This window comes from Sphaeramia orbicularis, chromosome 14 (genome assembly GCF_902148855.1).
Source record: "Sphaeramia orbicularis chromosome 14, fSphaOr1.1, whole genome shotgun sequence".
Lineage (NCBI taxonomy): Eukaryota > Metazoa > Chordata > Actinopteri > Kurtiformes > Apogonidae > Sphaeramia > Sphaeramia orbicularis.
Window position 1 is genome coordinate 27590808 of NC_043970.1, and position 14639 is coordinate 27605446.

Below are 14639 nucleotides of genomic sequence, written 5' to 3' on the forward strand. Positions count from 1 at the left end.
CCGTGAAAACTAATGTCACTCGTAAGTGGTCTTGTCCCTGGATAAATGAAAACATCTTAAACCTAAGGAGAACTTGTCGCAAAACTGAGCGTCTTTGGAAATCAACCCAGTTGGAAGTACACAGGTTACATCTTAAAGATCTCATAACCTCATTAAATAAAATGATTAAGGAGGCAAGATCCAGCTATTTCCACAAACTTATAGCCACAAACAAGAAAAACCCCAAAGTAATCTTTGACACAATCCAGTCCATTGTGTCCCCTGCTGTCCCTGCTGCCCCTGTGCTCTGTAAAGCTGACAGCAATGACTTCCTAAACTTCTTCACAGACAAGATCAGGGATATTAAACACAATATCCCACCACCCTCTGGCCATCTGACCCTATCTGATCCCCCTCTGCAAACCTGGTCCTCTTTCGACCCTGTGACACTGGAGGACATCTCAGCACTTTTATCCAAAACGAAACCCTCCTCCAACTCTGCAGACATCCTCCCCCATAAGCTCCTTGTCGGTGTCTTTGACACTATTGGACCATGGGTCACAAAGTTTTTTAACCTGTCGCTCTCAACTGGTTTGTTTCCCAGCTCCTTCAAACAGGCCATCATAGAACCTAAACTAAAGAAAACCACACTGGACCCCACAGACTTCAAAAGCTACAGGCCCATTTCAAAGCTCCCCCTATTGGCCAAAATCCTTGAGAAAGCAGTGTCTAAACAACTTACAGCTTTTCTGGAGACACACCAGATCTATGACACCTTTCAGTCTGGGTTTAGACAATGCCACTCAACAGAAACCGCACTATTAAAAGTGTCTAGTGACATCCTGATGGCGGCTGACTCCGGGAAATCCACGGTCTTGGTCCTGCTAGATCTCTCCTCGGCCTTTGACACAGTGGACCATACCATAATGATTGAGAGACTGAGGGACCTGGTAGGGATGTCAGGTCCTGTGCTAGACTGGTTCTCCTCTTACCTGACCGGCAGAAGCTTCACTGTGTCAATAAACAACTTCCAATCTGACTCAGCGGATCTACTGTGTGGTGTGCCCCAAGGCTCTGTCCTGGGACCAGTCCTATTCTTACTCTATGTCCTCCCACTTGGCCACATTATCCGACAGTACAGTGATGTCTCCTATCATCTATTCGCGGATGACATCCAGATATACTGCTCCTTTAACTCCTCTGAGCCCCACAAACTGAGTTCCTTAATCAACTGCTTGTCAGAGCTGAAGCAGTGGCTAAATGATAACAGCCTCCAGCTGAACTCCAGCAAAACTGAGACCCTCATCATTGCCCCGGATAGTGCAATCCCAGGGATCAAACATCACCTTGGAGACCTGAGTTCCTCGGTAAAGACAAAACTGAGGAATCTGGGTGTCATCTTTGACCAGGACATGTCTTTAGAATTCTACTCCAAACACTTAGTCAAAAACTGTTTCTTCCACCTACACAACATCTCCAAACTCAGATCTATGGTGTCCACAAATGAGCTCGAGATGATCGTTCACGCTTTCGTATCTTCTCGCTTAGACTACTGCAACAGCCTGTTTACATGCTTAAACAAGAAGGAGCTGGCCCGTCTACAGTTTGTCCAGAACTCTGCTGCCAGGCTCCTGACCCTCACAAACAGGAGAACCCACATCACTCCCATCCTTAAATCTCTCCACTGGCTCCCTGTTCTATATCGTCTTCATTTCAAAATTCTTGTGCTAACTTTCCGGGCCCTACATGGCCAGGCCCCTGCATACATTGCTTCCCTGATCCAGCCCTACAGCTCGACTCGTAGCTTGAGGTCTTCAGGACAGCACCTGCTGATGGTTCCACGGACCTGTTTTAGCACACGCGGTGACAGGTCTTTTAAAGCTGTGGCACCACGTCTATGGAATGACCTGCCTCTACACCTACGGTCCATGGACTCTGTAGAGAGCTTTAAGAAACACCTCAAAACCCTCCTGTTCAAAAAGGCTTTTTAGTCTCCCACCTGACCCAGGACCACCACAGACTGATTACACTCTATGTATTCATCATAACGTACTCCATGTGTCATCCCCCCCCCCCCCCCCCCCGCCAGTCTCTCTATATCTCTATCGCTCTCTCTTTTCTCCTCCTTTACTCTCTCTCTCTCTCTTTAACCCCAACTGGTCAAGGCAGACAGCCATCCCTCAGGAGTCTGGGTCTGCTCGAGGTTTCTGCCCGTTAAAGGGAAGTTTTTCCTCGCCACTGTCACCAATCACAAGTGTTTGCTCCTGAAGGATTCTGTTGGGTCTCTGTAAACTTAATTTGATTCTGATTTGAATTGATAAAGCACTTTGTGACTCTGTCTGTGAAAAGTGCTCTATAAATAAAATTTACTTTATTTTACTTACTTTACTTTAAAACCCTCCTACCTTTCTGAAAACACCTGCGATCAACAAAGACTGTTATTGAACAGATTTTCTACAAATTGAAAACACAGGAAAAGAGTGGATGCATAAGTCTCGTGTCCTCTCTGAAACCTTGAAATACAATATGATGAAAGGTAACTATGGATTTTTTCTCAGTAATGCTCTTAAAAACCAAAACTATTAAACATTGCAACTGTACAGTTTTTTTTTTCAGCAAAATAATCCATTTTCCCAAGTTCACAAGGAATACTAAAGAAAAAGATAATAAAAATCTGTATCAACATCGGCTGTTGGCTAATGACACTTCTTGAACAGTTTATCTATTAATCAACTAGATGTAAACCTTTTAAGTCTTAATCTTTATGTTCAATACAGTTCACAACAGGGTCCGATAAGACTGATGCTTTACTGTTTCTTCAACTCATTCATTATAGCAAAGTTTACAAATCAAAGATACTCCCTAAGGCCTGATTATATAGATTAATCACTACACGTGTTGTACCTGAGTCAGAGGGTTTCGCTCTAATCAACAATACCGAATGCCAGCATCATTTACCTCAGCTTTACACACTGAATCAGCCAGTGAATGATCTACACAACATAAATATAAATAAACCAGGCTAAAGGCATGCTTTACTTGATTGAAGTTTTGCTCCATACACTATATAAGTCAGTGATTTTCAACCTTGGGGTCGGGACCCAACATGGGGTCGCCTGAAATTTCAAGTAATTGTTAAAAAAAATAAAATAAAATAAAAACTTACTAACTTACATTTAATAAAAAAATACATGGTGAGTTGACAGAGACAATCTCAAGCCATAAAAGACATGACAAACTGTGAAGCTGAAACTGAAGCACTGTGGTACTGTTTATCTTTCAAATGTTTATTGTGGTCAGTTTCAGATGCTGCAGCTCTTTCATAATTCATAGTTTGAGTTCTTGTTTGTTCAGTATTAATCGTCAGCCTTGTAAATCCAAGCTGGACTGACTGTACATATCCTGACCAAGGAAAATCAAATTCTCACTTTGTGCAGTAATCTACACCTGGCTTTTCTGCCTCCATCCATAATAATATACATTATATAGACTAAATGTTGTCTAAAATCAACAGTATAGTAAACTATTACATGACCAAAACAAATTAATTTTAGCAAAAAAGATTTCCCTGTTTTGAATGTCTGGGGTCGCCAGAAATTAGTGATGTTAAAATGGGGTCATGAACCAAAAAAGGTTGGGAACCACTGATATAAGTGTTGTGTCTGCTAAAAACAGTTTAACAGTGTCAAAGCCAACTACTACAACTTCCTTCTCTTGTGGTTTTGAAGAATGGCGCAACTCTGCTCAAGTCAGTAATGACGACAACATTACAATACTTTCAAAATCATGTTTATTAAATTTAGAAAACACCATTTTGTTAACAGTTTCATAGCAATAGCAGGAAATAACTGAAACTGTAAGAGACGTCGATGGGGCCTGGGCCAAGCCCTGAGTTAAAAACCACTTGTGATTTGATGCTAATCTGTCCCTACACTCCTGCTCTCGGGGTCACCTGCATCTAACCTGGCATAGACTGGAGAGAAAGTCAGTGTGGTAGTCAACATCTCAAGGTAGAATACCTAAAAGAAACGAGACATAAGAAAACTTGGTGGACATCAGGTAGAAAAGTTGATTTGCAAAGTCACTTTTCAAGTCAAGGTGTTTCCTGCCAAAATATACCGAGTATACCGAATATACCGAGTATGCAACATTATCATGTAATTAGGTTGCCAAACCATATCGGTATGTAGTTGGGGACTTAGGGAGGGGGTTCTGCACAGCTTCAGGGGAGATGGACTCGAGGATACTTAGGGATGCAGTACAGATGTAGTCCGAAGAGGAAGTGCAAACAATGTCTATAAGGTGTGTTTGTAGAGGGAGCTGAGGGGCAGGGGCATGTGGGGGTGTGAGCAAAACAGGCTCCCCCCCGTTACTCATCAAGGTGCTGAAAGGGGCGACTCTCTGGAGGGCGAACCCGAGATATCCTCAGGGGGGAAAACTGTGAGTGTGCAGGCTCTGATCCCGCCAAGCGACTCTGGTAAGTCAAACACTTTGTGCCATTCGTCTTTCTCAGGGTCATACTTCTGTACTATTTCCACCATGCACCGATTGTTCCATGAGTAGCCGCCCACCACATATATCTTATTCTCAAACACAGCCACGCCCACGTCGCTCTGACCTCGCAGCATGGCGGCGATAGGAGTCCACAAATCGAGGGCGGGGGAGTAGTATTCACAGCTCAGCACGTCGTCGTAGTCGCTGGTGCCCCGGAAGTGATTTCCACCGATCACGTAAAGGCGGTCGCCCACGGTGCACATGCAGTGGAGGCCGCGCACTGTGGTCATGGGTGCTTTCTGAGTCCATTTATCTGCATCTGGGTCAAAGCACATCAGCTCCTTCTGAAAAGTGTCGTGAGTGATTCCCCCTGCAGAGAAAAAATATGAAAGAACATTGTAATTAGGCTTGAAAAACAGCTTTGTATACTTGTCAATCAGACTGATGAGTGATTCATTCATCCACATCAACCCCAATTTTTCTTTACAAGGCCATGGACAGTCAAGATTAAACAGCTGGACTGGACACATCAAAAGCATTATATTATAAAGTATAGGAATCAAGATAAACACTGAACTTATATTGCTCAACCTAAAACTAAACCAACATAAAAGACGAACGGTTTTCTTTTCTCTCTCTCTCTTTTTTTTTATATAAACAAACCACAGTGACATCAATTTTCATTCAGTCTCTTTGGTACGGAGTGAAATAATGCTGATGATGAGCTGTTAGTACAAAGAAGAGCACCATTACAAAGCGTTCATGCACATACGCACAAACAGACTGTAGACACCAGGACACAAAAAGCTGAGGGAAAGTGGGGAGGGAAGAAAAAAAAAAAAAAACAGGACATGTCTACAGGGAAGGCTTAAAATAAAGAGGAACACAATCCCAGCATGCATTTGGGTTGAAGCCAGCCCCCCTCCTCCCCTCCAGGCAGAGTGACTAGGAGCAAATGCAGTGAAGAATTGCACAGCACGCCGAATAGAGGCAGAATCCCTCTTTTGCTGCTGCCCAGTGATCGTGTGCTTGGTTTATTGTCAAGGTCTAAGCTGTCTATTCAGCTGCCATGACTCAGATCTGTGATGCTGCACCTCCTTAACTGATCAAATCCAAAGATAGCCCGACTATCCATTTCCTTTATCCAAGTAGTCTGCGGGACAAGTCTGCTATTAAAAAACTGACAAGAGAACAGTGCTGGAGTTGATGCACGGTTCTTATAATTCCTCTCGAGAGGCCCTCCTGCTATTTGGTCCAATTCAAAGGATTTAGCCTTTCTCTGATACAATGATGTTTGATCAGTATCCTGGTGTCCTATCGTCTAATCACAGCCATTACATGAGACACTAAGAGCTCGCAGCGATTTGCCAAGCTGAGCCCATCTCAGAGGGATCGGCTGAATGCTTTTGTCCTTCCTTGACATCACAAGATAGACTGGGCGACTGTTAGCTTCGTCAGACTTTTATGCTCATGTTTAACCGCATAAACACATTCGCTGTTCAGTCAAGCACATGTAACATAGCAGGGCTTGTAAAACCAGTGACCCGCTTGGTTGGTTGACTTAATGCTGGCACATGCAGGACCCAACCAGAAGATGGAGAAAAGACACAGGTGAGGCAGAAAAAACAGTGCTTCAGCATATTCCAGAAATACTCAGTAATGATTAAGTGTCCAGACCTGAGCTCCTGTATCAACTTCTAATGATCTGAGCTCATCCTGGAACTAAAACCATATACAGTAAAGTCCCTTAAGGATGCTCACTGCTAAACACACAGCAAAGTTTTTTCCTATAGTAGGATTTACAACACATGCACAATTGTGTTCTGCCTTTTTTGACTTCTTTTCCGATTAATCTCAAAACTAAACCGCTTTTTGTTTATTGTCTCCATTAATATGTAATACACTCACTGACCCACTTTTTCTTCTGAACATAAAAAAAAAACACATTTGGATTCAGTCTCTTACAAAGGTTTATTTTATATCCTTCTGACGTTCCCTTCCATCTGTAACGGCAGGAACATGAAATCTTGCAGCTTTACTAGAAAACACAATAACACTGTGGCATAGTCCATATTTTAAGGCTTCAATAAGTGAAAAAATACACAAAATCTGTACTGCAAGAATTCAGCTGGCTATATAAAATGGGTCTTAATTACAGGACCACCACAGATTCTGCACACAGACCTTAATCTGTGAGACGCTGCAGACCACAGGCAGCGTGGCTCGGCACTGGTTCAGTAGTCATGTCTGAACTCTGCCACACCACTTGAGCTGTGACGGTCTGTGGGCTGAGTGCATTTGTCAGGTTCAGCCAGCTGACAGGATGCCTTCAGACAGCGCAGCAGCACAGCCGGAGAAAGTGACCTGATCCGCAGTGACAGACGGACACAGAACTGCACTTCGCCATGGGTCACCTTGCACAGCACGACTGTAACCCCTGAGACTGTGGACGCTACAGTGGGGCCTCGGCACAACAGTGCTTCGCTAAAGGCTAATGCTCAGTTACCTGCACCTTTTGCATCAAGGCACTACAGTTTAATAGAGTTTGCCGTGGAATTTAGGAATACGCATGTGTATATTAGTTACACTGCTTAACAAATGTATCCCTATTAGTCTCAGAGACCATCCAGCATCATAACGTGCTTTAATGTGGACTCTTTCATTTTCAGTGAGGTCTCAACATTTTACCATTTTAAACAGAAATGAGGAATTTCAGATCAAATTCACTTTTGATTTCCAAATTTGAGCCATCTCACTGGACTTCTCTGAAAACAGAATTAATCCAGCACAACATTCAACCACTAAGACAAATTTTTCTGTTCAGGTATGCAATAAATAACTATAATTTGACATTTTTATCAAGAAATAATAATGTGCTTCACTATTTGCTTTTATTTGTATTCGTATATCTGTAGTGGGTTCTGGCACATTTAATTTCAATAAACTTGCTACTATAATGGATTAGATTTCTATAGTGCTTTTCAAAGCACCCAAAGCGCTTTAAATTAGTGATCCATTATTCATTCGCTCTCACATTCTAAACTACATTTGTAGCCACAGCTGCCCTGGGGCAGGCTGACAGAAGCGTGGCTGTCAATTCACACCAAATTGCCCCTCCCACCACCACCAACATTCACACGCATTCAAACACCAGTGTGAGTGACACTGGGGGCAAGGTGGGTGAAGTGTCTTGCCCGAGGACACAACGGCATATGACTAGGACAGAGCGGGATTCAAACCGCCAACCCTTCGGTTAGTGGACGACCCGCTCTACCTCCTGAGCCATGGCCAATTAAGATACTCTATTGTATATTTTTTGCAAAATGTTAATTTTGAAAATGCATGGATCATAGTAATAATCCTTTCATTCATTCATTATCTAAACCTACTTTATCCTCATTAGGGTTGCTGGAGCCTATCCCAGTTACTTATGGGCGAAGGCGGGGTACAGTTCATTGCAGGGCTGACATATAGAGACAAACAACCAAAACGCTCTCACATTCACACCTATAGGCAATTTAGATTAACCGATTAACCTATCAGTGCATGTCTTTGGATGGCGGGAGGAAGCCGGAGTGCCCGGAGAGAACCCACGCACACACGGGGAGAACATGCAAAAAGGTCCCGTTCCTATCGACTCCTGTTGGAATAGGACCCAGGACCTTCTCACTGTGAGGCACAAGTGCTATCCGCTGCACCACTGCGTCATCCAATAATAATTATATTTTACCATTAAAAATATCATTGTGGTTAAAAAGCTTCCTACATACTGGTGTCAATGCTTTTAATTTAGGGCACGTGGCATAATCCTCACACTGGCTGGTAGTCTAATAAATTTGTTAAGCACTGTATTAAGAAAAAAAACATCATGAAATATATAATACTAATACTTGGCAAACTGAATTATATTTTTATCCAACAGATGCACCTTGAACAGTATAACGTGGATAAATAAAATAATGCCTGAGTGTGTTGTTTGTGTTGTAAACCCACACTCCTATTCAAAATGCTTGACTTGCTTTTACCCAAATAATCATTTTTCTGCAGGAGCACAGCGTATGACATAGTGGCTACAGCTCGGCCAGCTGCTACAGTAGGGTCACTTACAAAAGCTGCAAGTGAATAAGTGAAACATGAAGGTAACAACAAAGGAATCCATTAGAATATCAAAAAGGGTTAGCAATAAATACTGAGTACTGCAGAGTAAACCCTGAGGCAAAAACGACTGCAAAACAGCTGGTGACCTGCAGATTTGTACAGCCTGTGACTACTTTGTTAATCACTAGTTCAGTTTATTTATTTATTTCAAAAAATTAAAGCATGGCTTTCATCTTTGCTTCACATTTGTGTGGTTCCTAACATACAACATGTCCCAGTTCATTTCCTCATCAAAATGCCATATTAGCAAACTTAAAAAAATGTTAGAATAGATTGTTTGTACTAATATAAACAATCACAGTGATTATGCATGAAATGAGTGATTGCTTTACAGCCTGTTTCCAGGAAATTAGAGATAATTTAAACAAATAAGAAATTACAGAAGGGGCAACGTGCACTAACTTTTACATTATAATGTACACTGTGACAACTGTTCCTTATTTACATGTTTCAGCACAAACAACACAAACACACTCAATCATGTATGCTACACTGCAACAAACAATTGCTTTGCTAATAAAAGAACATAAAGGTAAATGAAACTAACATACATTCACACAGACAAAGATTAGTTTTAGTAATGAGATGTGTGGATTATGAAATAAATTCATTGTTTGCATGTACGGTGCAGTGGCTCAAACGCACGCAAGCCCCGAGTGAAAAGATTAATGCCTGCTGAGAATGGTGATGAAATTTTTGGATTTAAGGGCATCAGTGATTACAATCAGAATCTAATAAAACCAGGTAAACATGGTAAAAACGCTCATTTATTTCCAAAGGGCATTTTCAATATTCCATACTTATTTGCTTTCTTGCAATGATGTAAATGTATGTTAATTCAGCAAAGGCTAAACAGACAGAAAATACCAAAAATCATTATAAAACCTATTGATTTAGTCAATGGGTCGTCATAAGCCTGCACCACTGACTGTTCTCCTAAAACTAGAGAATAATAAATGACTTGATCTCCAGACGCATTCGATTGTTGCATTTGAAGCATATGTGTATTTAGATGCAACTTCTGTGGTTATTCTGTGTGTTTTAGTGAATGGCTTTTCTTTTGGTTGTCTGTGATGCAAAAAACACTGAAAGAAATCCACCTTGCTCTGATTGTGCATCTGAAAGATAAGCTGCTCCATTTGTCATGTTTATGAACACTGTTTATGTTCAGGTCTCGTGCGTTGTATTTGTGAACGGTGGCGGTACCCAAGGCCAGGAGGGATTAACACAGGCTCTACTGTGTTACACCTCCTACACAGGCTTCAGTCCTCTACTTCGCTCCATGCTTCCCTCTTTTTCCATCTTCCCCCTCCCCTTTCTTTGTAACATTGCTCTGGATTAGTCACACTGAGAAACTAGGGCTCATCTCCATAACGCAGGATTTGTTTTCAATCCTATGAAGTGAACAAGCACTGAGGTGACACCTACGGAGCAAGTACCGACTGGCCAGAGGTGTGATCTCAGTGTCCACCCTCAGCCCAGAGTGCCGAACCCACAAAAGAGTAAAACTACCTTCACCTGCCTTTTCAGCACACATGAATGACTGCAGATGTGTGAAGACTATTTAAAATGACTGAAAGGGAGGCTTACTGAGTGTCTGACACAAAAGACCGAAGACATACTGTTACAGGTACTGATTCAGAACATCCTACATTTGGCTTTAATTGGCCATATACATAGTTTTTGTACATATATCTCTGATCCGACATATATTAAAGATACGCGTGTGGCATTTTGTGATATGATGCAAACCCAAATCACAACATAGAGCGATTAAGCACATTCTGATTCAACACATTCATTCTGGTAACAGAATATGCAGTGCAATTCAATGAGCTTGATTATTTATTTATCAAATAAAACCATGACTTTTCACAAACTGGCTTCTGTGCAATTTCAGAAAACGTGCCTCACACACAGTCATGTGAAAAAGTTGGGACACCTCTTCAAATCTTTGTTTTCTTTACCAAATAAATATCTGGGATTCAGATTTTTTTTTTATAGCAATACTAAGATATGGAGCACATACACCAAAAGAGATTAAACTAAAGAAATACTTTTTAAAATATGTTGGTAAATTCAATATATTTGGGAAGAAAAGTTGGAACGCTTATGTTCATTATTCCTTCCAATGCCTAAAGTGCAGATTGAATGCACCTGGTCGGGTACAAACCAGCTGAAGATCGTTAGAGAGACTTTTTCAGGATTCTATCTTTTAAATAATGAAGACAAGGGTGTCCTAACTTTATCCTCATTAATAAATTATTAATTAGAATTTACCAATGCATTTTTAAAAGCATGTCTTTAGTTTCATCTTTTTAGGTATATTTTCTCCACATTTTAGTAGAGTTAAAATATATATCGTGAAGAAAAAATAAGATGTTAAAGAGGGGCATCCTAACTTTTTCCTCCCTCACTGAATCAATATAGCATTCATCCACAGCGCTCGTGCCACAGTGCAGCTACGGAGCTCATACTGTAGTGTGCAGTGTACACATCCACGGCGCACGTTAACATAGGTCTTCAGAAAAGAAAAAGTTTACCTAAATAAACTGTAACACTTTTAAATGCAGGTAAAAATATATTCTGTTGAATGGATCAAGTTTTATCGATACAAATATTCAATAACCGATGCATCTCGATATCATTCCAAAATTTTCATTCACTTGCAGCTTCGCTACCGGTGCACTCGGATCATGCATGCGTGTGTCGCTGTATCGCATAATCTTCCCATCCCTAATATACATTACCTTACCTTCCTCATTGTATAGCCTAAAATGTGTGCAACTACAACTCTTGCATGTCTTTGTGTTGTGGAAGTACGGCCCCTCCTTTGTTGTTCTTGAATTTTATTCCATTATTTGAGGCTGTTTTAATCTTTTAATCTTTTTTTGGGTGTGGAGCAGAGAGGGATGAGGGGCAGAGGGTGTGGTGCACTGCACAGATGAAAAGCCTAGAGACAAATTTGTGATACACTATATGGACACGTTCAAAAATCAATGTTGAGAGAAATTAAGTAAAAACCATCTCTGAGGCATTTTGGAAGCAAAGATAAGAATTTCAAAAAAACTAATCATTGCAATGATATTTATCACAGTATAAAAACTATATCATGACATTTGTTATTATTGATTTGTAGCCCTGACTCCTGTTAAAAAGAAAAACACCTAAATCCAACATGTCCATATAGTGTATGTGATATGTGTCTGCAATTGACTTGGTATGTAGCACATGTTAGTAATTTCATTTCAAAGTAACATTTGGATTGTGTAGCTATTTTTATAATCATTAAACGTTTCCAGGAGGGAGCTTTATTTTCCACTATGGTGCCAAGAACTGTGACTAAACATTCCTATATTTTATTTTCTTGAAAAAAAAAAGGAAGAAAAAAGAAAAAAGTGAGGTTATGGGAAGCTCCAGATGACATGTTGGTGAGTTCCTGGTGTGGAAAACCAAAGTTGGATCATGTTCCATTGACATCAAGACATTTCTTCACTGGTACCTTCAGATGATGCAAAACCTGGGCATAATATCAGTGTTGTTGATGATGTCCCTAAATAGCTCAACCTCTAGAAATATGAATCATTAACGTATTCTTCACATTTTTCTTTTTTTAATGGAACAAAAGAGCATCACAGTGACTCATGGTGCATGACACATACAATGCAGAATGGTAGAAAGGTATAAGAAGGTAATGACAGTCAGGTATAATCACTTGTTAGAAGAAAAATCTACTTCGAAGGAATTTGCAATAGATTGAAGTGTATTCTTATTCTCTTTACAAGACATATAATCCATTATTAAACCTGCTACCTGTTCTCAGAGGCTCTCAAAACATTTGGCTTTGTACTTGGGAGCAAATATAAATGAACTTCAGTTTTCTCGAAACACTTACCTGAAATATACATATAACCACCATACACAGTCCCAGCGTGGCCATAATGTGGCTCATTCATTTTGGCAACATATGTCCATTCGTTTGTCCTCGGGTTGTAGCACTCCACAGTAGCTTAAAGAAAAAGATGAGAGAGAGAGTTAAAAAAACAGTATTAGTAGAAAGTAGGTCGAGACACAGCTAAGGAGGACAAACAGCAGCAAATGAGGCCTTGGAGGGTCTCAGCGTGGGAGCTAACACACGGATTTAAATACAGAGTACACATCCCCACTACCCCACCAGGCACTAGATGCACCGACTGAACAGGAAATGTGGAGATTGTAAGATTGTAAGATCCTTTATCTTACAGCCCCTGTGGACGGCTTCACAGAATCCAGAGGAGCCAGGGTAGAGACATTGGGATTCACATGAGTGATGCTCATAGTGAGTAATTGGTGGATAGGTGACCCCTTAACAAGCAGCCAGGGTCCACATTTTGTGGGCAGACTGTCTGCCTGGGAAAAGGAAGCGCGGACTGAAGCATCAAGAGAACTTTGACTTGATGTGAAAGAACATTAGTGCTGTAATGTAACATTACAACATGGCTGCGTTTTCTTTTTTTACCCGCAACACCAAACCCAATGGTCATACATATATTAAATGTATATTTTACCAAAGTATCTTGGTCGGAGATAAGTTATCCTATCGTTTTTGCTCTGTTCCCATTTGAGTGCAGTCTAATCTGCATATAACAGAGTACTGAGGTATAATCTTAACACCTTATGTCTAAAGGGGCTGTAACTAATTATCACTTGAATTACTGATACATTTTCCAGTTGTTTTCTGATAATTTATTTGGTTTCATCTGCTTACAGTATTCTGACCAACCAAAACCCATAAAACATATGCATTTCATCAGGCTGAATCTACAGATCTGTAGATTTTTTTTTTTCTTGCAAACCAACTAATCCATATCAACCTGCCGTTTCAGTTGTCCATGGTTGTTTGACACATCTGGGGTCAGAGGAAGTGACAAGATATAGTGCAAATAGGCATAGCAACAAAATATCCTGTTTCCAGGGAATGCAGGCACTGGAAAAAATAGTTGGTGAACTGATTAGTGCCAAGTAAGAGGTCTCAGCTGAACTCCTTGTGAATAAAATCATCCGCCTCATGAAGGATTTGGTGAACTTATGGAACAGGAAGGAAGAAAATAAAAAAAATCACAAAAGGAGTCTGAGCCATCGCTGGGCCAGGTGGGAACATCTCAGTCAGGAAAATGAGCAGGTACTTTTCTCTGCTTGCTCACTAACTATCATCAAAGTGACCTTGAGGATGCACAGTGACAAGTATTACGCCATCTAACAGCAGACAGTGGTTCTACTGAGCAGTAAAAATGTATTTTAACCCCAACTTAAACACGCCACAAGTGTAAATATATCATATGGGAGGAAAACTTAAACCTTAAGAATAAATGTCTTCCTTTATGCTAAATACATTTTTATTATATTACTCTAAGTCATAAAAAGTGTCAGTGAGGTTTAAAAAAATAATAATCCAAAATGGTAAGTATGAATGAAAGCTTCCTCCTGTAAATATCTACATTGACGTTGCTGAGCTATTTTTGTTTAATCTTGGTATTTGAGACATAACAATAAAACCACACCCGTATGACCTCCGCAGAGTAAACAAATATAATGCAGGGGCTGGGTACCTCTAGAAAAACATCAAGGCGAAACCACATGCAGTGACAGGGCAGTGGAACATAAAGCAGAAAAAGGCAGTTGTGTAGACAGGCAGTGAATTGGGGCCATGTTCTTTGGTCTAATTATAACCCAGAAAAGAAGACAGCTTGCACCATGGCTGCTCTCTGTCCGCTGCTGTTATGGAGCTGAATTTAAGTATTGGGTGGCACCGCTCTGTGGGCCACAGTTACACATGCTCAGATTCCAGATTCGTTACTCAGCATCAACAAAGAAACTTACTACCATGAACTGACTCATGAACGTATGCAAATTCAATAAAGTTGTTTTTTTACCCAAATATTGATCTATGGATAAAATTAAGTGCAGCTATGACCTGCATTAGATCATTGACAACCAAGTCATCAATGTATGCCTCTGAAAATCATAAA

At 40.7% G+C, this 14639-nt stretch overlaps 1 protein-coding gene across 4 annotated transcripts in view; it reads right to left on the minus strand.

Annotated features, from left to right (window-relative positions):
- Positions 1-3752: 3752 nt before the first annotated feature.
- klhl13 (kelch-like family member 13) overlaps positions 3753-14639 on the minus strand; it is a 40035-nt gene continuing 29148 nt past the window's right edge. For 3 of the 4 annotated variants that reach the window (XM_030153923.1, XM_030153921.1, XM_030153922.1), the window contains 2 exons: positions 12527-12640; positions 4356-4843 (listed from right to left, as the gene is read on the minus strand). In XM_030153923.1, coding sequence (XP_030009783.1) covers positions 4356-4843; positions 12527-12640 — 602 coding nt within the window. Of the gene's footprint in view, positions 4844-12526; positions 12641-14639 lie in introns of all 4 variants that reach the window. The other variant, XM_030153920.1, reaches the window with a different exon arrangement.